This window comes from Mesoplodon densirostris, chromosome 3 (assembly GCF_025265405.1).
Source record: "Mesoplodon densirostris isolate mMesDen1 chromosome 3, mMesDen1 primary haplotype, whole genome shotgun sequence".
Taxonomy (NCBI): domain Eukaryota; kingdom Metazoa; phylum Chordata; class Mammalia; order Artiodactyla; family Ziphiidae; genus Mesoplodon; species Mesoplodon densirostris.
Genome location: NC_082663.1, coordinates 108,201,101 through 108,228,262, shown reverse-complemented (window position 1 = coordinate 108,228,262; position 27,162 = coordinate 108,201,101). Strand labels below are relative to the sequence as shown.

General features: G+C 39.3%; 1 protein-coding gene across 1 annotated transcript in view; it reads right to left on the bottom strand.

Moving 5' to 3' along the window:
* The window catches only part of CCDC192 (coiled-coil domain containing 192), a 215,044-nt gene that overhangs the window by 131,400 nt on the left and 56,482 nt on the right, over positions 1-27,162 (bottom strand). The window contains exons 4-5 of the mRNA XM_060094388.1: positions 21,020-21,151; positions 19,588-19,644 (exon numbers count right to left, since the gene is read on the bottom strand). Of these exons, the coding sequence (XP_059950371.1) occupies positions 19,588-19,644; positions 21,020-21,151 (189 nt within the window). The remainder of the gene's footprint in view (positions 1-19,587; positions 19,645-21,019; positions 21,152-27,162) is intronic.

Below are 27,162 nucleotides of genomic sequence, written 5' to 3'. Positions count from 1 at the left end.
AGTGGGCAATCTGAAAGGCCCATAAGAAGATGGTTTCTGTGATGTCAAAGATAAATCCCACGCAAGAACCTGTGAATGTACTGAAATGTACTGTTTTTGTTAAACCTGATTCTTTCCCCAACACCCTCCATCCTCAGACTACTGCACATAACAAAGAGACCAGGTTTTGAGTTTCTTAAATCACTCCGAAATGAAATCCAGAAGAGAAGTAGTACTTCGGTTGATGTTTTGACAGTTCATCTTTATCTACTTTGGGTTTGGTTTGCTCTGGCATGTGGGAGTCCACAGGAAATGTCACAAATATCAACTGTTACTTTCTAAAATATATTGAAGCTGATGTCTATAATAACTCCCAAGGCACACAGTATATGCATACACCATATAGACCTAAGAATACATCTGCGAACCTACAGTTTCAGACTGAGAAACACCAGCCTGGAGCCTTGCTACTGTGCATCTTTAAGGCAACACATAGTCATTGCAAAAAGAGAGAGACCCTGCTGTCATAATGTTTATTCATGAGGGCTGTAGAGAATTATATTTTTAGGCTAGAAAATTTTCCCAGAACATATGTTCTTGAAAATAAAAATAAAACAAATAAAAATTCATCCATGAAAACTAATCACAATTAAAGTATCCTAAGAAAACAAAGTTGGCATACTTATTTTGAATACAATTGTTTATCCTCAACAATGCAGATATATAAGACCTGCAGATACATAAGACCTGAATGGGGGAGCAGTGGGGTCCAAGTGGCATATAATTTTACTGGTGTGAATGCCCAAAGGGTCACACTTGAAACTGACCAGCAAAAGATCCATTTGCTAGGAAGTCATCCTGGAGTCTAAAGTCTTATCCTGAGATCCACGGCCGAAAGGCAAAGTAAACACCCCAGGCAACATACTTTTGGAGAAGTCATGGAGCTATCTTCAAAATGTTACTGAGTCTCTCCAACTAAACTTTGAACTATTCCAATATGCTAAAAAAACCCTACACATTTATGAGCATTTAACATGCTAGTTTTTCAGGCTGAAATCCACCTCAGTCCTAGGTTTCCATCCAGTGTAACTTTTGTCTACAGCAATGACTAGCTCAGGGTTTTAAGGGTTACTGCGATAAAGCTCTTTAATTACTTTTCTATCTCCAGGGATGGGTATGTTTCAGGTGTGGAAGAGTGTTCAGGAGGAAACATTCCTATGAGCTCAAACTGGACATAACTTGTTCTTAGTGCTTAATGCCAACATCTGGCAGTATTCTCATTAGCAATTCCACAAAGCAGAATAATGCCTCTTATTCTCATTTCTGCCCAGTCCCTCTTCTGAACTTCCAGTCTGACTGTTTGCATTGTTCCCGCTCCCACCCACAGCCTGGTGCGCCCTGCTTTCTCCCCTCCTCGGACAGCAGCCTCCCTGTTTGATCTCCAGGGTTCTTCGTCCTGTTCCTCCTCCTAACACTTCCTCTTAACTGGTTCTTCCGTACAGACAGACAATAACAATTCAATCAAGAAGGACAATTCAATAGCAATAACAATAAAGTCTCTCTGCACCCAATAAGCCTGAAGGATGAGAGACTGGCTTGTTAGGATCAGCACAAATAGTTGAAGAATGAACAATTAATAACGATATCTTTTGGTTTTGCATTCCTTAGCCTCTTCCTGGAAGCTTGTGACTGACTTCTTTCTGTGAGAAGCTCAAGTTCTCCTTAGTTCTTGCCACACAATTGCCAAAAATTTTTCATGAAACAAAGTTCAAAAGGTGTGGAGCTATTATTTTAGGTTTTCTTCATTTTTAAGATGACTCATACCTAAACCATTTGTCAACTCTCTGACTGGTTATCCTCCTTTGAGAAAACACACCCATCTAAACAAGTCTGTCCAAATCATTTATGTTATATGGTTGCTGATTATTGTTGCAGGTTCCAAGGCTATGACAATACCTTTTCACTTCTAGAGGCTCAAGAGAACTCTCCTGAACCCTTCTCTTTCCCTGCAGTCTCCCGGTGGGGTTTATGTCAGTTCTCAATAAAGGGACTTAAAACAAGAGAAAGAGATTGGGCAAAAAAAAGTAGGATTATTTATATTTCAAACACTACAAATGATAAACATCTGCACATAAGCAGTTATTTAAATTAACATTTAAAATGAGAAACAATTTCCCTTTTCCATTTTGCAAAAGAGGAGACTGACATCTTCAATGATTTCTAGGAAATGATCTTAAAATGTACTTGCTTAAAAAATAAATTCTTGACCATTCTGAGGTTCCTTATTCAATTCAATTGAGGGTGCTTCTATTCTAGAGGAATTCCTGACGGTATTTGAGAATGTGAAGGCTAAAGCAGGAAAAGGACAGAAGAGCAAAATAGGGACGTGGAAAAATGTGTGCCGGCTGACCCTCCTCTGCCCTCCACTGGCTCCCCTACCACAAGCACACTGATGTTTTCAGAGATGTGCATCCAAAAACAAATGGCAAAAAACTTTGGCTAAGTCAGCTGCATTTCATTTAGTACTACACATGGGAATATGCATCATCAAAACTCCCAGGTGGGATGTTTGTCTATGGGGTCAAGCAAGAATCGGATAGAATCAGGTGAGATGACATTCTCCAGGGGGCCGAGTAAGTAAAGGTTAGGAAGGCGAACTTAGAGGGACAGGAGTGTGGTCAGAATTGCCTCTTAGCATCAAAGATGATCTTTTCCAGTTGCAGCTCCTCAGCAGCAGTTTTCCATTCCCCATGGCACTGACAGCTGCCTCATGCAATCACTGTGTTTTTACTCAGGTGACGGGGAGCAAGAATGCCCGTGTTCCTCTGCGCTTCCTCTGGCAGGTGCAGACAGTGTCCTTCAGTTCTCCCAGTGTGCAAAAGGATTATGTACTTTTCCAGGTTCAACAGAGACATGTATTCATTGTGAAGACAGTGAAGTACTTACGAGTCAAACTCAATAAAAGGGAATCTGGTGCTGAAAAATATGTGCTTTCACACTGTTAGAAAAATGTCAAAACGCTTATTGCAAATGATGATCAGGATAAAGTAGCAGCAGTAAAATTAATGTCAAGGGACTTCCCTGGTGGCACAGTGGTTAAGAATCCACCTACCAATGCAGGAGATATGGGTTCAAGCCCTGGTCCGGGAAGATCCCACATGCCGCGGAGCAACTAAGCCCGTGTGCTGCAACTACTGAGCCTGCACTCTAGAGCCCGCAAGCCACAATTACTGAGCCTGCATGCCACACCTACTGAAGCCCGGGCTCCTAGAGCCCATGCTCTGCAACAAAGAGAAGCCACCACAATGAGAAGCCTGCGCACCTCAAGGAAGAGTAGCTCCCACTCACTGCAACTAGAGACAGCCTGCATGCAGGAAGGAAGACCCAACGCAGCCAAAAAAAAAAAAAAAGTTAAAAAATAATTAATGTCAAGATTAATGAGGGTTGGCTGTGTTCCAGGCACTGTATCCTTTACCTGTATCATCTCATCTGGTCCTCACGATAACCCTACTGAGGCAGGTTCTATGATTATCCCGTTTCACAGATAATCATGATGCAGAATTCTCAGAGCGTTCTCTCAACTCTGATGTTGTTAAGGTCAGCACTGAACAAAGCCATAGGGATGTTTGCTGGGTTTTGTTGTTATTGATTTTGTTTTGTTGCATTAGTTAGCCAACACTTATACAAGATTTACTGTGTGGCAGGTACTGTGCTAAGGACTTGGTAAGTGTTAACTCATTTAATCTTCACAACAACTCTGTGAGCTAGATGCACGTATTATCATCAATTTGAAGTTGTGGAACTTGAGCCTCAGGAATCAAGCAACCTACTCAAGGTCACCCAGCTCGTGAGCCAGGGGAACAGGGCTCTCACTCCACAGTCTGTCTGGAAAGTTCAGAGGGAAAAATGTCTTATAAAAGCAGTTGATGCTCAAGCGTTTCTTAAATATTTAACCAATTTTCTGAATTTGCTGGGGCAGAGACGGGTGTGGGGCGTGTATGGGTATTGTGAAGGAGAGGTTGGGGAGGGGAGGTACAGGCCTTTTTCCCATCTCTTTTCTTCTTCTCAGACCTTGACAGTGACTCTTATACCTCATGATGATTGGTGTGAGAGCTCACATTTCCTCTTATGAATGTTACTGCCTAGTAAACCTAGTAGTGATGATAGACCGATCATTGGGGATTAGAAGTTCTCTAACATGTGACTGGTCAAAATCAATTTCAATGCTAACAGCTAAAGTTAACAGCTCAGAGTTTATTTTACTTAATAATTTCAGTACTTCACATTTAACAACAAAATAAACTACAAAATAGGCTATTTTTTTCCTCAACTATCAAAGCATACATTTATACCCAACTCTTTAGACAATCTGTTAAATTTCAAATAAATCCAAACTGGAGATTTCACCATCCTGAAGGGGAGTTGCCCCTGCTCCAAGACTGACACCACCCACCTAGCACTGTCCTGCAAGGAGAGGAAATTAACACTCGCTGATGGAGTGTTGAGCATCTGGAAAGCCTGTGGTTGAGAGGCCTGACCTCATTAATATAAGAACCTACAAATATCAAGTAGTGGGGGCTGGAGTTCATTGTTTTGAGAAGGAAATGAAAATAAACTCAAGGGGAGGAAGTTGGTTCATTCAAAATAGAGAGGATGAGGTACTGAGGGTGCTTCAGATGGCAGGGACCATACTCCACTTCTACCCAAGTCCTTTGGTTAATATGACCTCAAATAGGCAGGTATGTTAAGGAAGGATGAATCCTGACTGCTGTACATAGACCAGAAGCTCCCACAAATCTTCTGGTAAGGCTTAGCACTGAACAAAAAGGCCACTGGTCTTTGAAGGGCCAATAGGCAGAGGGAACAGCAGCCATACTTCACTAGAAAATAGTGCCCCCCAACTTTGGGATATAAAATCCCTGGGGATCCTAGGCAGATCCCAAGAAGGAGAGAAGACCACTCTTCCTACCAAATGCCTGAAACCAAATTTCCTGCTAACAATGACAAAAGGGGGCCTTGTCAGATTTGTATTTTTTTAAAGCAATTTGATATTTTTGTCCATTGAATATCATGGAGCAAGATGTGGAGGGATATTGTACACTCTCTTTCATCCCTTTTCATTCTCTGGAATTTATTGCATAACTTAATCTCAAGTTTTACCTGGTTTAATAATAATAATAATAATAATTCTTATAATAAAACTATTTCTAACGTTTCTCACTCTGAGGTCATGTTGTGGATACCTACAGATCCAAGATATATATAATATATATATATATGTATATATATATGTATATATATACATATATATATATATATGTTAGCATACAGTATTTGTTTTTCTCTTTCTGACTTACTTCACTCTATAAGACAGGCTCTAGGTCCATGCACCTCACTACAAATAACTTAATTTCATTTCTTTTTATGGCTGAGTAATATTCCATTGTATATATGTGCCACATCTTCTTTATCCATTGATCTGCCGATGGGCACCTAGCTTGCTTCCATGTCCTGGCTATTGTAAATAGTGCTGCAATGAACATTGTGGTACATGACTCTTTTTGAATTATGGTTTTCTCTGGGTATATACACAGTAGTGTCATTGCTGTGTTGTATGGTAGTTCTATTTTTAGTTTTTTAAGGAACTTCCATTAAAAAAGTCCCATCATCCACTGTTCTTGATAGTGGCTGTATCAATTTACATTCCCAACAGCAGTGCAAGAGTGTTCCCTTTTCTCCACACCCTCTCCAGCATTTATTGTTTGTAGATTTTTTGATGATGGCCATTCTGACCAGTGTGAGGTGATACCTCACTGAAGTTTTGATTTTCATTTCTCTACTGATTAGTGATGTTGAGCATCCTTTCATGTGTTTGTTGGCAATCTGTATATCATATTTGGAGAAATGTCTATTTAGGTCTTCTGCCCATTTTTGAATCGGGTTGTTTGTTTTTTGCTATTGAGCTGCATGAGCTGCTTGTATATTTTGGAGAGTAATACTTTGTCAGTTGCTTCATTTGCAAATATTTTATCCCATTCTTAGAGTTGTCTTTTCATCTTGTTTATGGTTTCCTTTGTGTGTAAAACTTTGAAGTTTCATTAGTCCCATTTGTATACTTTTGTTTTTATTTCCATTCCTCTAGGAGATTTGTCAAAAAGGATCTTGCTGTGATTTATGTCAAAGAGTGTTCTTCCTGTGTTTTCCTCTAAGAGTTTTATAGTGTCTGGCCTTACATTTAGCTCTTTAATCCATTTTGAGTTTATCTTTCTGTATGGTGTTAGGTAGTTTTCTAATTTGATTCTTTTCCATGTAGCTGTCCCGTTTCTCCAGCACCACGTATTGAAGTAGCAGTCTTCTCTCCATTGTATATTCTTGCCTCCTTTATCAAAAATAAGGTGACCATATGTGTGTGGGTTTATCTCTGGGCTTTCTATCCTGTTCTGTTGATCTATATTTCTGATTTTGTGCCAGTACCATACTGTCTTAATCACTGTAGCTTTGTAGTATAGTCTGATGTCAGGGAGCCTGATTCCTCCAGCTCCATTTTTTTTTTAAAGAGAAAGGTGAATATATGATCCAATTTTTTTTTAATTTATTTATTTTTGGCTGTGTTGGATCTTCGTCTCTGTGCGAGGGCTTTCTCCAGTTGCGGCGAGTGGGAGCCACTCTTCATCGCGGTGCACGGGCCTCTCACCATCATGGCCTCCTTTGTTGTGGAGCACAGGCTCCAGACGCACCGGCTCAGTAGCTGTGGCTCACGGGCCTAGCCGCTCCATGGCATGTGGGATCCTCCCAGACCAGGGCTCGAACCCCATGTCCCCTGCATCGGCAGGTGGACTCTCAACCACTGTGCCACCAGAGAAGCCCTCCAGCTCCATTTTTGTTTCTCAAGACTGAGGTTAATGTTGTCCCAGAGGTCTCTGAGACTGTTCTCAATTTTTTTTTCATTCTTTTTTCTTTATTCTGCTCTGCAGCAGTTATTTCTACTATTTTATCTTCCAGGTCACTTATCCGTTCTTCTACCTCAGTTATTCTGCTATTGATTCCTTCTAGAGAATTTTTAATTTTATTTATTGTGTTGTTCATTATTGTTTGTTTGCTCTTTAGTTCTTCTAGGTCCTTGTTAGACATTTCTTGTATTTTCTCCATTCTATTTCCGAGATTTTGGATCATCCTTACTATCATTACTCTGCATTCTTTTTCAGGTAGACTGCCTATTTCCTCTTCATTTGTTTGGTCTGGTGAGTGTTTACCTTGCTCCTTCATCTGCTGTGTGTTTCTCTGTCTTCTCATTTTGCTTAACTTACTCTGTTTGGGGTCTCCTTTTAACAGACTGCAGGTTTGTAGTTCCTGTTGTTTTTGGTGTCCGTCACCAGAGGCTAAGGTTGGTTCAGTGGGATGTGTAGGCTTCCTGGTGTAGGGGACTAGTGCTTCACAGGCGAATTCTATCAAACATTTAGAGAAGAGATAACACCTATCCTTCTCAAACTCTTCCAACATATAGCAGAGGGAGGAACACTCCCAAATTCATTCTGTGAGGCCCCCATTACCCTGATAGCAAAACCAGAAAAAGGTGTCACAAAAAAGGGAAACTACAGGCTAATCCCACTGATGAACATAGATGAGAAAATCCTCAACAAGATTCTAGCAAACAGAATCCAGCAGCAGATTAAAAGGATCATACACCATGATCAAGTGGGGTTTATCCCAGGAATGCAAGGATTCTTCAGTATACGCAAATCAATCAATGTGATACACCATATTAACAAACTGAAGGATAAAAACCATATGATCATCTCAGTAGATGCAGAAAAAGCTTTCGACAAAATTCAACACCATTTATGATAAAAACCCTCCAGAAAGTAGGCATAGAGGGAACTTACCTAAACATACTAAAAGCCATATATGACAAGCCCACAGCCAACATCATTCTCAATCATGAAAAATTGAATCCATTTCCTCTAAAATCACGAACAATACAAGGATGCCCACTCTCACCACTCTTATCAATAAAGTTTTAGCCACAGAAATCAGAGAAGAAAAAAAAATAACAGGAATTAAAATCGGAAAAGAAGAAGTAAAGCTGTCACTGTTTGCAGATGATATGATACTATACATACAGAATTCTAAAGATGCTACCAGAAAACAACTAGAGCTAATCAATGAATTTGGTAAAGTAGCAGGATACAAAATTAATGCACAGAAATCTCTTGCATTCCTATACACTAATGATGAAAAATCTGAAAGAGAAATTAAGGAAACACTTCCACTTACCATTGCAACAAAAAGAATAAAATACCTAGGGATAAACATACCTAACGAGACTAAACTGTACCTAATGCAGAAAACTATACAGTTGTTTGTTTTTCTGTACCTAATGCAGAAAACTATAAAACACTGATGAAAGAAATTAAAGATGATACAAACAGATGGAGAGATATACCATGTTCTTGGATTGGAAGAATCAACTTTGTGAAAATCACTGTACTACTCAAAGCAATCTACAGATTCAATGCAATCCCTCTCAAACTACCAACAGCATTTTTCACAGAACTAGACCAAAAAATTTTACAGTTTGTATGGAAATACAAAAAACCCCGAATAGCCAGAGCAATCTTGAGAAGGAAAAATGGAGCTGGTGGGATCAGACTCCCTGACTTCAGACTATACTACGAAGCTACAGTAATCAAGACAGTATGGTACTGGCACAAAAACAGAAATATAGATCAATGGAACAGGATTGTACTAGTCAGTATCATTAGTGTGACAATTTCTAGGTCTACCCATGTTGCTGTAAATGGCATTATTTCATTCTTTTCATGGCTGAGTAATATTCCATTGTATATACGTACCACATCTTCTTTATCCACTCCTCTGTCAGTGGGCATTTTTGTTACTTCCATGTCTTGGCTGTTGTAAATAATGCTGCAACAAACACTGCGGTGCAGGTATCTTTTGGAAGTATGGTTTTCTCTGGATATATACCCAGGGGTGGGACTGTTGGATCCTTATGGTAGTTCTGTATTTAGTTTTCTAAGGAACCTCCATACTCTTCTCCATAATGGTTGTACCAATATACATTCCCACGAACACTGTAGGACAGTTCCCTTTTATCCACACCCTCTGCAGCATTTACTGTTTGTAGATTTTTGATGTTGACCATTCTGACTGGTGTGAGGTGATACCTCATTGTAGTTTTGATTTGCATTTCTCTAGTAATTAGTGATGTTGAGCATCTTTTCATGTGGCTTTTGTCCATATGTATGTGTTTTCTGGAGAAATGTCTATTTACATCTTCTGCACATTTTTGATTGGGTTGTTTGGGGTGTTTTTTATATAAAGATGCATGAACTATTTGTGTATTTTGGAGATTAATCCCTTGTCAGTCACTTCATTTGCAAAGATTTTCTCACATTCTGTGGATTGTATTTTTGTTTTGTTATGTTTTCTTTCACTGTGCAAAAGCTTTTAAGTTTAATTAGGTTCCATTTTAAAATTTAGTTTTTATTTTTATTACTCTAGGATGTGGATCCAAATGGATAATGCTGCGATTTATGTCAGAGAGTGTTCTGCCTATGTTTTTCTCTAAGAGTTTTATAATATCCAGCCTTACGTTTAGGTCTTTAATAAATTTTGATTGTATTTTCGGGTATGGTGTTAGAGAGTGTTCTAATTTCGTTCTTTTACATGTAGCTGTCCCATTTTCTCAGCACCACTTATTGAAGAGACTGCCTTTTCTCCATTGTATATTCTTGCCTCCTTTGTCATAGATTAGGTGACCATAGGTGCATGGGTTTGTCTCTGGACTTTCTATCCTGTTCCATTGATCTATATTTCTCTGTTTTTGTGCCAATACCAAACTGTTTGGTGATTGAAGGTTTGTAGTATAGTCTGAAGTCAGGGAGCCTGATTCCTCCAACTCTGTTTTTCTTTCTGAACATTGCTTTGGCTATTTGGGGGTCTTTTGTGTTTCCATACAAATTGTAAATTTATTTTGTTTTAATTCTGTGAAAAATTCCGTTGGTAGTTTGATAAGAATTGCATCGAATCTGTAGATTGCCTTGGTAGTATAGTCATGTTGACAATATTGATTCTTTCAATTCAAGAACACGGTATATCTCTAGATCATGGAACCAACCCTGGAAGAACTATCCAGGGTGCTATTATGGAATCAGTCTTATTATTTCTCTTATGGTTTGTTGATTTAATTTGGTACCGATGCAGTTCAGAAAGAATTTAGGGTAGGTTGAAAAGGTAAATAAGTTGAATTAGAAGCCACTAAGATAAGAACTTGAAAGATACAGTAAAAAGGAGCTAAAGGTAAGGAAGCAGGTGAGAAGCTTGGTTCACACAGTTTGTGCCCTGACATCCTACATAATCACTTGTTAGAGGTGAGGCACAGAGGGCTTGGCTCCAGCCTTTCTGGTAGTCAAAATAACAATTAATAGAAACACAGAATCCATGGAATAAAAGCAAGCCCTGTGCTCGGTGGAAGTGACAATACTCCTGGTGCAGAAATTGTGGAAAGACATACTCTCTGGTAGAATAAGAAATATCCTCAATAATAATCTGACAGCAAATACATTAATTAGCTCCACCAGACAATTTTTTAATAAAATGTTCCTAAAGTAAGTCATTAGCATCATGCCATACCACCTCCCTGTCATTCAATAAAAGCAATACTAGGACAACTTGAGCAGTCTAGATGTGTGGCTTTCTGCTGATCGCACTTAATTCAGGAAGGATTTTAGGGTATCTACCTGAAAGGAAAAAGCGGACCATATTTCAGGTACTCCTCTGTGATATGCTTCCTTTCATTCAAACTTTTTAAAGCTAAGTACTGAGCCCAGGATGACACTCCTGTTCAGCCCCTGGTATGCAGTTAAGCACAGAGCTGTCTGGTAGAAATGGTCAGCTGGGTTGGGGCTAGAACTGACATCTTCTTTTGGAAATTGTGGAGCCTGAAATGATCTTTCTTGTATTGAAAGGCTGCTCACTTTCCTTTACCCATTCACTCATTGATTGACTGATTCATTCATTCATTCAACAAATGTGTATTGAGAACCTACCACTTGGCAGACACCATGAATCAGACCCAGGGTCTACTCTCAAGAAACTTACAGTCTAATCAGGGATAAAGACAGACACACAATTAAATTACGAGGAGATAGTTCTGCAAAAGACTTCAGAAGACATTCTCCAGAGGAAGAAATGAGCTGAGGAAGTACTGACAGGATACAAGATTCTCCTTGGAAATTAATCTTGAGTCTTTGATTAATCGACTTCCTAGCACTCTCTATAAACAAACTGGCAGCTAAAATGAGGTACTTTATTCTAACAAGTTATTAACCATAACCCCATAAAAATTGTGGAACTGTTACTGACATAGTCCATTTCTGAATAACTGTTAATAACTTTTTTGACCCTTGGTATGTGTCAGGCACTCTACTAACTACTTCATAGGTATTATCTCACATCATGAGTTTTTGTATCTTCCACAGCACCCTATCAGGCTAAGTAATGTTATTAGCTTCTTTCCACAGATGACAAGAGCAGAACTTTAGTAAACTTTGTCCAGTCGTGCAGGTGGGGTAGCAGGGCTAAGTTTCCAGCCCAGTGCCTAGCTCTCTGTTACTACTCTTCTGCCGGACAGGAACTCGATACCAGAACCAGTGGCCTTCTATTAGATGCTTGTAGTAATAGTATAGGGTGAGTTCTGTGTGAGCATTAATGGCTGGCAGTTTATAAAGGTTAATGCAGCTCAGCATCAAAGGGGAAAGTGCTGGGAACAATCCTGCATTAGTCCCACCTGATTTTTTTTGACAAGTAGGTAGAGATTATACCAAAAATCTATATTGACGTGCTTGGGCCTCTAAACTCTGTACATTCTTTCGAGAGGATATCAGTATAAGTCCCAGCTTATCAAGTAAAAAAATGAAATGTATGTTTGAAGAAATACATAGTTAGCTAATAGTTATTTACAGAAAAGGTGGAAAGGGTATACCATGTGTCTAGTTAGGCGGCTTACAAAGATCAGACATATGCAATAGTTCTAAAGTAGCTGGAGTAGCAGGAATTGTCCTTGGGTGCTTGTTCAGCTTAAACTTATTTGTCATCTATAGAAAATGAACAGACAGGACTCAGATCTGGTTAAAGAGGGGAAGATGAGCCTCCTGGGTATCAGCCAGGATCCAGGCTTGCTTGATGTGACTGATCAAACTAAGTCCTTGGGTCCCTGCCCCTCAATCTGCCTCCACTAGTGGATCCTATGGCTAAGATTAGTGGTTCTCACAGCAATGTATTGTACCTTGGCTTTTTGAGGAAAAAACAAAAAACAGAAAAAGAAAAAAATGAAAAAGGTAAGTTTAATTAAGGAAGATCCTGGTGGCACTCCAAAGTGTTATGTTGAATATCACCTCAGCCATGTGCTATTAGTTATTTAACCACGCCTTGCTGGGCAGAAGCCATTTAATGGCTCACAGTTCAGAGGGTACTGACTTCAGAGGTCATGAGCAACCTGCTGGTGTGAAGTGAGAGCTCAGAGCCCTTGGTGAGCTCAAGCTCACCAAGAAGTTTGGCAGCAACACCCGCCAATGGGATTGGAAAACCTCTGTTATTCTTGTATGATTTGCAGCCTCTCCAGATCAAGCACAAGTGAGATGCGCCATTGAATAACCACATAAAGGGTTAAGATGAAGTTTCAAATAGTCACTGAGTCCAGATAACGCAACCAAGGAAAGAGGACAGCAGAGAGGGTTAACTATAACATAATCAACTAACGCAGTAAAAATATTTCTGAGATTCATCCCACATGCAGCCATTTAGTACCAACGGGTTTTGTTCATAAATAATCATTGAGGAATTTTCCATTTAGATTAATATGTCTGGCTCTAAAAGAATGGCCCACAGGGAAGGAATTTCCCCATTCCTCATTGAAACCAGGTAGGGCTCTATCAGATCCTGCTACCAAAGTCTCTCAGGCTGATTCACTCTGCCTTAGGTCTGTAGATTATAATAAAGTTAAAAGATCATAAAAATTAATTTATTGATACAACCAGCCTGTGTGTTGGCATATATATTTAAAAATTCTCAATTAAAACTGAAATCAAGTTTATGAAAATAGGGGCCCTGGAGTCAGAATATCGACCTTCAGGTCTTCTCTTTGCTCGCACCTGTTTTCTGTGAGCAGGCTTCTGACTATCTCTGACTCACTTTCTTCACCTGATAAAGGGGGAGTACCACCTGCCTCACAAGACTGTTGCAAAAAACAGGTGACATAATGTGGGTGGGAGCATTTAGAAAACTGTAAATTGTTGTATTACTCTAAGGTATTATTAATTACCATCACAATACCTTCAAGTTAGTCATGACAAGCTGCAGGAATGAAGTGATACTTCTAGAGCACATAGAAGTGTGGGCTTTAGAGAGGAAGGAGCAGGAAGATCATTCTCCTCTGGCTCGTCAGTTGGACAAACATGTCCTGCATATGCCACTATCCCAGCTGGTTGTACTAAGAACCAGGCCTGGAGCTGCTTCCCAGAGAGCATGAGGACAACAGTGAGTTGCTGGTCAGGGACAATGCTGCCTGTGAAAGCAGAGGGCCTAGGCTGAAAGTGATAGGGATTGTATTGGACTGTGCAGTGATTCTCAGACATGAGCCATCATCGGAATCCCTGGAGGACTTTAAAAACACATATTGCTGGATCCTACTCCCAGACTTTCTGATTCAGGAGGTATGAGATGAGGCCTCAAAATTTGCATTTCAAGTCCCAGGTGACTCTGATGCTTCTGGTCCAGGGGCCACACTTTGAAAACTCTTTGGATAGTATAAGAATTTCAGCTTCTCAGCTGTAAACAACCAAATCTGATTCTGATGAGCATAAAGAAAAAGGGACTTTTCTTCAAACTAATTAGGATTATTTGATGGTTCCTAAAATGGAGTCAGATTGTGTTCTGGAGCCCACACACCACAACTAGAGAGAAGCCTGTGCACTGCAACTAATGAGCCCACGCGCTCTGGAGCTCTCATGCCACAATGAAAGATCACATGTGCCGCAACTAAGACCTGATGCAGCCAAATAAATTAATTAATAAATTCATTAAAAATAAAAAGAAATAGGAGCTAGAGCAGTTCTGGTGAAGTAGTGCGCACTCCTTAGCCATGATGCCGGGGTGTCACTGTAGGATATATCAGTTCGAAGTGTTTTTCCTCTCTTCATGTGAATTAATATTCAGAGTCCAATTGCCTTAGGGCACATGCCCAATTCCCAGATAGTAGCTGTTAAGGTACTTTGAATTATAGTCCTTCCAAGACTTCGTATGATGGGAGAGATGCAGTTGGAAAGGATATCAGGGTACTGCTGAGTGCTTAGGCAGCCAAAAAGCAGCAACAACAAAAACAGCTCATGTTGTCTATCATAGTAGAAAAAGACCAATTAACAGAGGGCCTGGAATTTTAGGGGAGAGGAGTCTGCCCTTGATCTAAATTGGTGACTCTTGTAAATCCTTACTTTGTAAAGCCTCTGGCCTACTGCAGAGAATCACATCGCCAATGACAGAGCAAATGCACACGGCTGAGTATTTATATTTCCCAAATACCAAAAATAGGAAAGTAGTAGATTCAACAATTTGGAAGGCATTCATTTGAAAAGGATTTTTTAAAAGATACCTAGTCCTGATTCAAACTACCCTAACGTGAACAATAATCTTTAAGTTATTATAAACACTCCCTTGAAATATTTGTTTAATCCCGTATAGGTGTCTAAGCAGATAAAATCATGTGGGAAGGAGTGATAAAAATGCCCAGGGCAGGTTAGCCCTGTGGGTGGCTCGAGTGGGTGTCCACGGGTGCATTGGGAGGGGCAGCCCTTTGTAATCTTTTAAAAGTATAAGCTGTGACCAGGCAAAGTCACGTTCATGGGATGAGATTTTAATCTTCAAAATGTTAGCAGCGACAACTCACTCTTAAATGTTGAGGCTTGTATCTTCTCTACATTTCATAGCTATGAATTTAATTATACAATAATAAAATTTAACTATTGGGTTCTAGAAGAGTGAACTCTAAATAAAAAGAAGCCAAGACCTTGGCTTGTTAATTTTCATGTTAAGACCATAATTTCCTTTCGATGCTCTTCTTACTTGTTCTGAAGTCGAGGTTTCCCACAACTCTATTTCCTTTCTCTGCTCTTTTGTCCTTCTATTTCCACTCTAAGGAATCATTACTTTTTGTCCCTTCCATGTCATACTTTGAAAGTATCAAATTCAGATGAAAGTAATGCCTCATGTAACTGGCATTTCTAAGGAGTAAAATGTCATAAAATAACTTTCCCAGAGACTTAAAGTGGGCTCTTATAAATTCCAAAATAGCCTTATTTTTAATTTAGCCATTTTAACAATTCATTTCAATGAAATCTGTACAAGGCATTGAGCCAGACACTGTGAGAGGCATAAAGAAAAGCAACCTTGCTCTCTATCCTCCAGGTGCTCACAATCTTGGGGAAGATCTGGGCCACATCGAATAATTCTATTTTGGATCATAGTGTGACAAGTGACAGAAGACAGGTGCTGAGAAGTGCTATGAAAGTATCAAGGAAGGAAAGATCACTTCTGGTTTGATGGTCAGACATAACTTCCCAGAAGGAACAATCTTGATAAAAAATGGGAAAAATCTGGCAAGCACAATGGTGGGGACAGAGAGTCCAGTTGCCAAAAAATTATGAGCAAACATCCCAGGTCAGGAATGCGTGGGCATCCTTGGGGGTCGCAGGTGTGTGATGGAGAGGAGACAGGAGAAGGGGTCAGGTCCTTATTTTCAGTGTGAAAAATGCCGTGGTCAGGAGGTTGGACTTTATTCTGGGGAAATGGACAATGACTGTCTTCCTCTAGGCATTGGAACAAGGGAAATGATGTGATCAGAGTAAAATTCAATTCAGTTCAGCAAAATGTATTGAGTAGTTGCAGTGAGCCTACCCTGTCCTGGTGTAATGGAGCAGAGGGCCTAGGGCCCAGAATGTGTGTAGCAGACACACATTCTTGGTGCTGCCGTCTATGACCTTCCTGGCCAGTGGAGGACAGAGGTGTAAACAGATAGCATCGATAAAATGTAGTATTTTGAGCTAAAATAGATATATGTACAGGAGGCTATAGGAGCTCAGAGAAGGTAATCTAGGAGCTAAGGGAGAAGTTGGTCCCTGATACGAGTCTTATAAAAAGAGTAAAGTTTATTCGGATAAAGAGGAGAGAGAAGGAAAGCCTAGACCATGAGAACACAGAGAGCAAAGTCACAGAACACCAACCGACATTGGCTATGTAGAGAAAGCAGTTCCATTTTACTAGCCTGCTGGGCATGAGGCAGAGAGTGGAGTGAATGAGAAGAGGGAGATGAAGGGTAGGGACAGTCCTGTGGTTGCCTCACCAGGGCGGTGGCAGGGAGGCCAGGAGAGCCCTGCAGAGGTCACATCCTGCAGCAGGGTTACACTTGGGAGGTACCACCCAGACAGGAATTCCAGACTCTGCACACGACTTTCACACACTTAAGGAGGTTTAAGTACAAACTGCCCGACAACTCCTATGAATACTCTTGGTTATTTCTTAACCTTAAGCATCCCCAGCACTCCCAGGAGCCTTCTGATCTCCTGTCTCCTCACAGCATCCTCACGGCATCCTCCCACCACCTGGGTCCCTTATCCCGCTTCTCTTCTCTGACTCTCCAGTACATTTCATTCTCCCTGTGAGTGTTAATCTTTGGCTCTGTTTGGTTTTCTGTCCCCACTCCACATCCTACACGTGGCTTTTATCCTTTCTCTCCTCTGCAAGCAGGGCTTGATGATGTGAGAGCAAGTGGGCTACACTGTGGTTTGGGTGGGGCGGTGGGCAAGGGTAGTGAGGGCTCTGAACTTGAATATGTTGATAATTTGGGGCCAGTTGCAATAACTGAGATATATGATGGTCAAAAAGATCTAGGGATTGGCAGGATAATGGTATCAAAGACACGGAAGAGAGATAACGTGTAGAAACATACTCAGAGGCTGACAGTTAACTAAATGTAGGACGGAAGCAGAGACAGGTGGGATTTTAATTCTGTTTTGTAGTTTGGATCTAGAATACGTAACAGCAGTGTGATGTTATTCGCCATGCCTGAGGGACACACACAGAGGAACACATTGAAGAAATGAGAAGAGAAGATGATCAATTTGACTTTGTGTGTGCTGAACCTAGGTTATCAGCAAGATATTCAGGTCATATTTAGCAAGCCTAGTGCTTTAATTCGATGCAGTGTGCCAGCAGTCTCCAAAGTTGTGTGTTTAAAATATCATTCAAGGACAAATGCCAATGGAAAATGACATACGCGGGCCTTTTTTGGAGATTGGTTGTACACTGGTAAATCCTGCAGTAAATAAACACATTTAATTTAACTTTATTTCCAATGCCCCTCTCATTTTTTTGTGCAGAATACCTATTAACATAGAATGTTTTTCTCCAGGAATAGTGTTTTAAGAAATGCTCATTACAGCACTAAGGAGATGTAATCAGAAGATGATTAAGATAGAAAGAACTTGGAGGGGGTGGAAGGGGTTGCTTATTTGCATGGATGAGTTGAAGAATTACGAACTGGTTAATCCCTCTGAACGGATATGGGGAGAAAGGAGATTGGAGATAGAACCTTTATCAACACCGTTTGACACATCCAATGGCATGTAGGGAATATAATTTGGAGAGGCAGCAAGTTGTGACAGCAAAAGTATGGATTTCAGAATCGACGTGTGTGACAAATGATCTAATTTCTAAGACTCAGTTTTCTTATCTGAAAAACAATGCTCACCCTTTTGAGTTGTACTGAGACAAAATAGATAACATATGAAGCACCTACCCCATAGGAGACACATAGTCCACTCTCAGTAAACACTTATTAATATTATTTTCATTTAAATATTCTCAATGAGTTGAGGCAAAACTTTGATGATTATACTGCTATATTATAATCTGAACATTGAACAATTCCACAGAGGAAATCTCAGTGGTTGGTATCAAGGCCCTAAGACGAGGGAACACTCCCAGTTCGGACATGCCTGGGACAGGAACAGCGTGGCACAGGAATAGAATCCACAGATGCTAGGCAGTGGAAGAAGACACCACAAGAATTTCCCAAAGGCAACCATGACCATGCTTTTCCATCAGTTTTTCATGAAGAGAGGCTGGAGGCTAATAACTGAACCTTAGCAACTATATCTCCTTAAAAAATTCTGAGCTAAAAACTCCCCGAGCGAATGGCTGTAGGTATCCATCTGGCATGAGGTGACATGCTCTGACAAAAGTCAGTATCTGGCACCCTGAAGGGCAGGGCAGGGGAGAGACATCTGGGACAGAATGCTGGGCTAATGAGATATACTTCTCTCTGAGTCTGTCACAGTGCCACAGATGCAGGCCTTAGTCATGTTCAGTATTGGTCAATTGAGGCCAAAAAGATTCTAAATTTAGAGTTTAAAATGCTGCTAACTGCCACAGCAGATTGGCTTTTCTCTACCCCAGCACAAAAATGGGGCAATCACCATGATTTTATCCGGATCAGCTCATGGCAAATCCCAAACGGATGGTAACCAGAATTTATTATTTTGCAGTCTTTTCTGTTGGACTTTGGGGCTGCAGCCTCTGAGGTCTCAGATGGGTCTGAGTTTGTTGTTGTTCAGATTGGCCATTGAACATGACTGGCCACTGTTCTTAATCAAGAAGTCATCCCATAACACCCAGGATATGGATGGAGGAGATAACTAAAAAATGGTGATCAACTCTGAGGAAACACTTAAGGCATCAGGGTTGTTCTGATCCTTGGGGAGGGACAGTGGCAGGGTGACAATCACTGGTTTATGCACGTGGATACACAAGGCTATTGTGACAGGAGATGCTCATTAGTTGTTCTCTGAGTGAAGACAGGCTAAAGTAAAAATGAAAATTTTCCTGGAACTTCAGAGGATCTCTCTCTCAGGGGAGGACTTGTAGCACAAAATGGACAGTTCCGTGTCTGATTTGTTTATATGAGCACTTGCCTAAAAATCACAAGACTGGGGCAAAATAAATATATATAAAACAATGCTGCTCAAAATATGGTGTAAAGGTGGGCAACAGCAGCAGCATCCGAATCTAGCATTCCCTAGAAGTACATATCCTCAGGTCCTATACTAGGCATATAGAAAACTCCAAGCAATTTGTTCTTAAAACTTTTCCAGATACTTCTTGATATACTAAAGTTTAAGAAGAACTTCCCTACGCCTATATGTGAGGTATCTATAATTTCCACTTCCATTCACTCACTAAAATAGCCTGACTTGCTTGTCTTTCTACCCTTAGTTTCCAGTTCTCTTATCCTGATAGTACCTGATTAGACCATCTGATTATATATAAGAACTCAGTTTTGTAATTTTTATCATCAACATAAACCAGAATTGAATTCAGAGAAAGCAACTTTGTAGAGGTAATAAAAATACTGATTCTTAGCTTTGTGATTTGGTTTGCAGCAGAGAAACCGAAGTTATAACTTCTGAAAAGTTTGTGTTCATTTTTAGAATAACAATGATATAAATTAAGGGATAAATAAAGGAGAAAAACACTTACATAGTCTACAAGTTGCTGCTGGGAAGCTTTCACTTCAGCTTGTAATTTTTCAATACACTGAAAAGGAGCAAAGTTTAGAAACAAAGTACATAACTCTTCCTTTTACACGTTCAAAGTGTTCCAGATATAAACATGTACCAGTTCTCATATCTTATGAATGGCAGCATTATCTCAGCTAGATGTTTTGAAAATCATCATTAAAGAAATCGGGCTTCCCTGGTGGCGCAGTGGTTGAGAGTCCGCCTGCTGATGCAGGGGACATGGGTTCGTGCCCCGGTCTGGGAAGATCCCACATGCCGCGGAGCAGCTGGGCCCGTGAGCCATGGCCTCTGAGCCTGCGTGTCCGGAGCCTGTGCTCCGCAACAGGAGAGGCCACAACAGTGAGAGGCCCATGTACTGCAAAAAAAAAAAAAAAAAAGAATACAGCAGGGCTTCCCTGGTGGCGCGGTGGTTGAGAGTCCGCCTGCCGATGCAGGGGACACGGGTTCGTGCCCCGATCCCGGAGGATCCCACGTGCCGCGGAGCGGCTGGGCCCGCGAGCCATGGCCGTGGAGCCTGTGTGTCCGGAGCCTGTGCTCCGCAACGGGAGAGGCCACAGCAGTGAGAGGCCCGCGTACAGCAAAAAAAAAAAAAAAAAAAAAAAAGAAATCATCGTTCCCCTCCCAAAAAAATAAAAGAAAGAAAGAAATCATCACTCCCATCCTCTCTCTCTTCCACTCTATGGAAGAATCCAACAACAGAGTACATGAATTATTAATAATTAGCAGATGATTGGGAAAAATAATGTTTGCTTGATGTACTGCAGGTAATGTTAACCCACCTTATTTCATATATACATATATGTGGGAGCCAATGGATTTGTATTTGCCTTTGGAATATATGGATATGTTTTGTGTGAATATACATATTTACATATAGATGCAGATTATCTATCTATCTATCCCAAAGGCAGATACAAACTAATATGATAAACAAACAAGAGAAAAATTTATGTAATGACATATATAAATATCTAGAAATTCAGAGATTGGTAATTTCTTAGAAAGTGATTTATTAAAAGTCAATGAAAAATTTTTTGATCCACTTGTTTCACGACAGAGAAAGAAGCTATTCCTTGATTAAGTTCAACCTTGAAAACCAAAAAACATTTATGTAGTCAATATCATGTACAAAATAAATAGAGTACTCAGCTAATATGGTTCAAAAGAATACATATCAAGCAAACTTTAAAAATATCACCAAGAAAGTTAATTTTTGTATGTGAATATTCATCAGGGAATACAGTTACATTGAGCAAATACAAATGCTGTTATTTACCATCTTGAACTTAAATATGGACTTCCAACCCAGCAAGAAATAACTATAGATTTGTCAGTTCATATAAGTTTAGGTAATCTTTAGAAATAAAGATTATTTCTCTTCTACAACATACCTGGTCTTTTTCAAGGACCATTTTTTCATATGGTTCCCCACTGTCCTCCTTTTGGTCCAGAGCCTCTAGTTTTTTCTCCAGCCAGGAAACTTGTTCAAGCAGCTTTGATTTTGTTCCTTCAGAGGCTGCAAGCTAAAGACATTTGCTTGTAAGTGTATGGAAGTACAATGATTTTTTTAAAGCTCCTTTTAAAAGTCCGACTTATAAATGAATTGCCTTCCACCAATATCTATTAAATATGAAAATGGCTTTTGAAACATTCCTCATAGATGACAAATGACTAGTATAGAGAGTTAAGGAAATAATGTTGGTTTTATTTATTTTTAATAATAAAGATCTTTCTGAGCAAGAGATGAGACCACATAGTTCAGCAGGCAGAGAGATTTGTGGTGCAACAATCTCAACAGTCATCTTTATTATGATTAAACATTGCACTTTACTTGTACAGCTGAACCTGAAATCTTTATTGTGGTTTACATAGGGTTTTTGAAACTTAACTCTTGGGGGACTACAGCTGTCTAGAAAGAGCAGGAGTTCTGACTTCCTTGGATGTTTACCATTAAGCAGTGAGGTAGAAGGAATTGAAGGGAAATGCAGGAATTTCTAGTTAAAGTCTGATCAGTGGCAGATCTATGCTAAACCATAACCAAAAAATGTCTAGAAGTGACTGTTTTGCTGTTTCCTCTTGAGGAGAGTGGTAGTTTGATAGTCCCTAGTCCCTTAGCTCCCCTGGAGAACCCCTGGACTAGCTTCTTTCATTCAGGAAGCTTATTGTGCTTTTTCTCTATAGCTCAGCAACAATTCTGAAAGAGTTCCTGGAAAGGGACACACAACCTTGTATGCATTCCAACTCTCATTCTCTTAGGCACGGCTTATCTATAAGTATGTCTTTCATACTACTCCAAGTATTATTGCAAAGCATACTGTCTCATCTTGAAAAGGGCAACACATATTTAAAGACAATTTACCAAATGGAGAAGCATTAAGAGATTGATCTGCCATGGAAATAAGTTGGGCACATCATATATACTGGTATCCATCCACCCATCCACCCATCCACCCATCCATCCATCCATCCATCCATCCATCCATCCACCCACCCACCCACCCACCCATCCATCCATCCATCCATCCATCCACCCACCCACCCACCCACCCATCCATCCATCCATCCATCCATCCATCCATCCATCCACACCATCAATCACTCAAAAAATATTTGTCTAGTTGGCTCTCTGTGCAACCATTGTGTTATGTGCATGCGATGATGAAAGTGCAGCAGGAGGGTCAGAGGGAACACATATGCTGTGAACTGTTGGCTTTACTTTTCAGCTCTCAGTGACCTGGGAGGCCTGCAGTGCTCCACATGGGCACTAACACATCTAACTCTTTGGTATATGATGCTTTGGAAATGTAGTCTAGCTTCTCTGAGCACCCTTCCATTTTATCACACAGTTTAGTGTAATGGCTAAAGACACAGACTGTGGAGTCAGAGCCTTTGGGTAAAAGTCCCAGTTTGCTATTTGCTATCTCTGTAATTTGGACAAGCTGCTCAGACTCTCTGAGTTTGATTTTCCTATCTGTAAATGGGAATGGGGATAAAAAGAATAGTACTTACCTCATGCATTTGTTTTGAGGTTTATATGAGTTTATACAAGAGAAACACTTAGAACAATGCCTGGAATAAATCAAATACTCAGTAGCTATTATTATCGTTTCTTCCACCTCCTCTAGACTTCTGTAAGCATTTATATGGGTTCTACCCCAATATTTATTATTTATCAAATTGTAAAATAAAGTATCTGAAGACATCACAGCCTCTGTGAACTGGTTACCCTAAAGTGAAACTGTATTTTGTTTGCTAACTTCCTATAACCACTCTAGTCTTCAGGAAAAGAGGCCTCTCTAGGTCTGATATTTTCTTTAATCTCAAATATATTCTTTCTCAATCTGGCCTATTTTGTTTCCATAGCCTGACTGATCTATATAATTCATCCAGTCACCATTTTAAAATCTATTCCTATTGTTTTTTAGGCCTTTATTCATTCACTCAATAGATATTCATTTATTCACTAATTGTTAAAAAATACGTTGGATATTTATTACATGTAAGACTTTGGGGGTAAAAAATGAAGGTGATACTGTTTATATTTTAGAAAACTCACAATTTACTCAGAAAAGCAGACAATTTAAAAACTTACATAATATGAAAGTGTATAGATGAAGAAGAATAAGAATATTAATAATACTTAATATTTACTGGGTGCTTACTACATACCAGATATTCTGAGAATGTTTTGTTTTCATATTTATTCATCTCAATTCAGCTTCATAATCATTTTGCAGGTAAGGAAATTTACTAAATTCAATAAGGTTGTATAAGTTGTCCAAGGACATAGAAAGTAAATATTGGAACCCAAGTTTTCAGTAGTGGACATTGAGTCTGATTCCCTAAGCCCAAATCTGACCCCAGGAGTGGGGCCTTATAATCATAACAATCCCATCATCATTCTTGCTGATTGGCTTAGGAATCAAGGCCTAAACCAATTAGATCCTGGCTTTTCTCTGGCAACAGTTAATGTATGAAGAAATGTGACATAATTTGGACCACTCACACTGCACAGAAGGAACCTTGATGATTTGGGAAAGTACATTCTCATATCTCTACCAGATATGAATGCTACTGTAGCCATCCTACAAACATCCAGGAAACCAGTTATATAATGAAGCTACACTCTGAATGGAAGTGTGGACAACAGAAAAACCCTGGGTCTTGTTGACATTATTGAAATGTTTTATCAACTAACTTCGAAGCATCTCCTACCTTGGGACTTACACTTAGTGAGCTTATAAGTTTCCATATTATTTAGGAGTTTAGTTGAGTTTTCTCTTACTTGCTATCATAAGCTTTCTACTGATACATTATCTGATACCAAAATTCCATGATCTTGACCACAAGTGAGTAAAGTCTGTGGAAAAACAGCAGTAACTAACATTTATTTGGTAGCTACAGCATACCACACATTTTGTTTATATTTTTTGTTGTTACTATTTTAAAGATTGAGGATTAGGTACTTTTAGGGGCAGATCAGCTTACCCACAGCTAATAAGAACAGGTTGGATTTGGATCTACATTGGTCTGCTTCCTACTCTGGGTTCTAAATTATATCCAAACCCTAACTCTGAGGCTGCATGCAAATATGAGATCTATGACTACCCCCCAACACACACCCCACCCCCATGATCATGTGGCTTTCAGCATTCTTTCTCAGTGTGTTTACTTATTTACCTGAAGGAAATTTATTTTCCTTTTTCCTAAGACTTGAGAATTCTGTGCTGCCATCTTGCTTCCTTCTTATATAAATACCAATCCCATCTATTTCCTCTCTTCTTATAATGGGTTTCTGTCTGAATATCCCTTTGAGTCAAATATGTTTAGCTCAGATTCAGTTTAACTCTAAGAAACCTTGACAAGGAACCAGCAGATCTATGTTTTAGGCCTGAGCCCACAAGCCTCTGATGCTATGACCTAGGTACCCATAATAACATTTTACTATGGTACTTTGCTATATTTTTACAGAGTAGTTCTCCAGTCATGTGTATTCTAACTAGGTCATAAATTCCCCAGAAGGATGGATGGAGAATTCTGTCAGAACTTATAATAAGACTCAGTCAAATTGGCCAGAAGCAATATTTGCTAAGAACATTCCATTTATTGACGTTTTAAGCTATGAGTTTTAATTCACATATGTATCATAATCTCACAAAAGCAGGATAAAGGGATCTTATTATCTCTTCCTCATGTGGATACATTGGGGCAAGAACTAGTGTTGGATTCCATTATATAATGATGAAACTGTTTATCAGCATAGGACAATTGATATTCCCCCAGCCTTTTTGAAAATGACCTATCAAATAAGCCTGCTAATCCAAAAGGAAAGAAGAGAAAAAATGAGAGACAATAAAATGAAATAAGATAAAAATTATACATTTAAGTATTTTTTTTAAGTACTACATAGAAGAATGTACTCTAGGGACTTCCCTGGTGGCACAGTGGTTAAGAATCCGCCTTCCAATGCAGAGGAAATGGGTTTGAAAACTGGTCCAGGAAGATCCCACATGCTGCGGAGCAACTAAGCCTATGTGCCACAACTACTGAGCTTGCACTCTAGAGTCCACGTGCCACAATTACTGAAACCCATGCACCTAGAGCCTATGCTCTGCAACAAGAGAAGCCACTGCAATGAGAAGCCTGCGCACCACAACAAAGAGTAACCCCTGCTCGCCTCAACTAGAGAAAGCCTGCAACAAAGACCCAACACAGCCAAAAATAAATAAATAAATTTATTTATTTTTTTAAAAGTACTCTATTGCTGAGTTGCAAGATACTAGCTGCCATTTTGAATTCACCCTATTGTTTTGATGGGGGTTTTAGAACTTTTCAAAATTTAATTTTAAATTTAGGAAGCCCTTAGGAATGCTGCTTAAATTCAAATTCAGATTATGGGATAGAAAACAAGGCATCAAAGTAAGTAAGAGGACAGCCAAGTTAGCAGCTGCAAGATATCACATTTGAATTTAAAAACTCGGGGACCTTGGTCATTGCATCCTTTTTATTGCTTTTTTTTTCCTTTCTCTTTTTCTTTTTTTCATAAGAACTGTTTGGTTTTACAGAGTTACTCTTTGGAAAGAGCATAAAAATAAAAGCTCAGTCCAACTTAGTAACAGGTATCTGCTTACAAAAAGAGGGTAGAAATGCACTTATTATTTAAATAATGAATTTTTCTGTATCCTAATTAGCTATCTTTGCTGGAACATATGGTTCACATGATGCTGGGAGGCTAATATTCTTCCTTTGATTTTTGAAGAGCAGGGCCCTTCTCCTCTGCCCTTGATTCTAACAAATTTGGAGGGAAGAGATGATTTTAAAAGCATGAGCTACATTTGTCATAAGAATTATGTAAAACAAAGTGACAACTTTCATATTATACATGAAAGTTTTAAATCCACTAACATTTACAACTGGCTGTGTAAATCCATTAAAAATTCAACTTTTAATATATACCTCAATGTTCAATAAAAGATCATCATAAAGGTAATGCAATACAGTTAAAAGTCAAAGAAAGATAAACTGTATTCATTGCACAGTTTATCACTGCAGTCAAGAAGGGGTACTTATATATTTTATATTGGTATTCAAGATGATAGTTAAAACAAAGTGACTTGGACTTCAAAAAAGATGTCAGAGTAGGAAGCTCCAGGAATTGGTCCTCCCACTTAAATAATTTTTGAGCTGGCAAGAACTGTCAGAACAAACCATTTCCAAGCTCTGGAGAACACTTTCAGCATCCAGGGAAGTGCTTGATGAAGAAAGATGCTGGCATTCAAGGAAATCTCTGTCAGGTCACTGGCTAACTGCTGAGGTAATGGAATATGAGACTTTAGAAATCACACGTGACAAAAAGTATGGTCTCTGCAAAATTAGTTTGGAAAAGTAACTAAACAAATATACAATTGTAGGGTTCAATAAGCAACAACATCAATTCTTGGGGAGGGAGAAAGAATCTGATTTTCAGAGTTGCAATATTGTACTTTTCAAAATGCCTCGTTCTAAATGAAAAATTACAAAGCTCACAAATTAAAGTTTGACTCATTTATGGAAAAAATCAAGAATAAATTGATAAAAACCATCCATGAGGAAACCTTGACACTGGACTTTTTGACTTAGTGGATGAATAGTTTCAATTAATTATCTTAAATATGCTCAAAGAGCTGAAAGAAACCATGGGCAAAGAAGCAAAGAAAATTAGAAGAATGATGTATGCACAAGTAGGGGATATGAATAAAGGGATAAAAGTTATTTTTAAAAAATGAAGTAGAAATTCTGGAGTTGGAAAGCAAAATAGTTGAAATGAAAAAATCACTAAAATGTTTTAATAGCAGATATAAGTGGGAAGATGACAGAATCAGCACACTTGAAGATAGGACAACTGAAATTACCTGGTCTGAGGAACAGAAAAAAAGAAAAATACAGAGAAATGAACAAAGCCTAAGGGATTTGTGGACACTATGGACAGCTACCAAGTATACTAACATACATATTATAGGAGCAAATAACTAAAGAAGATACAGAAAATGAAACA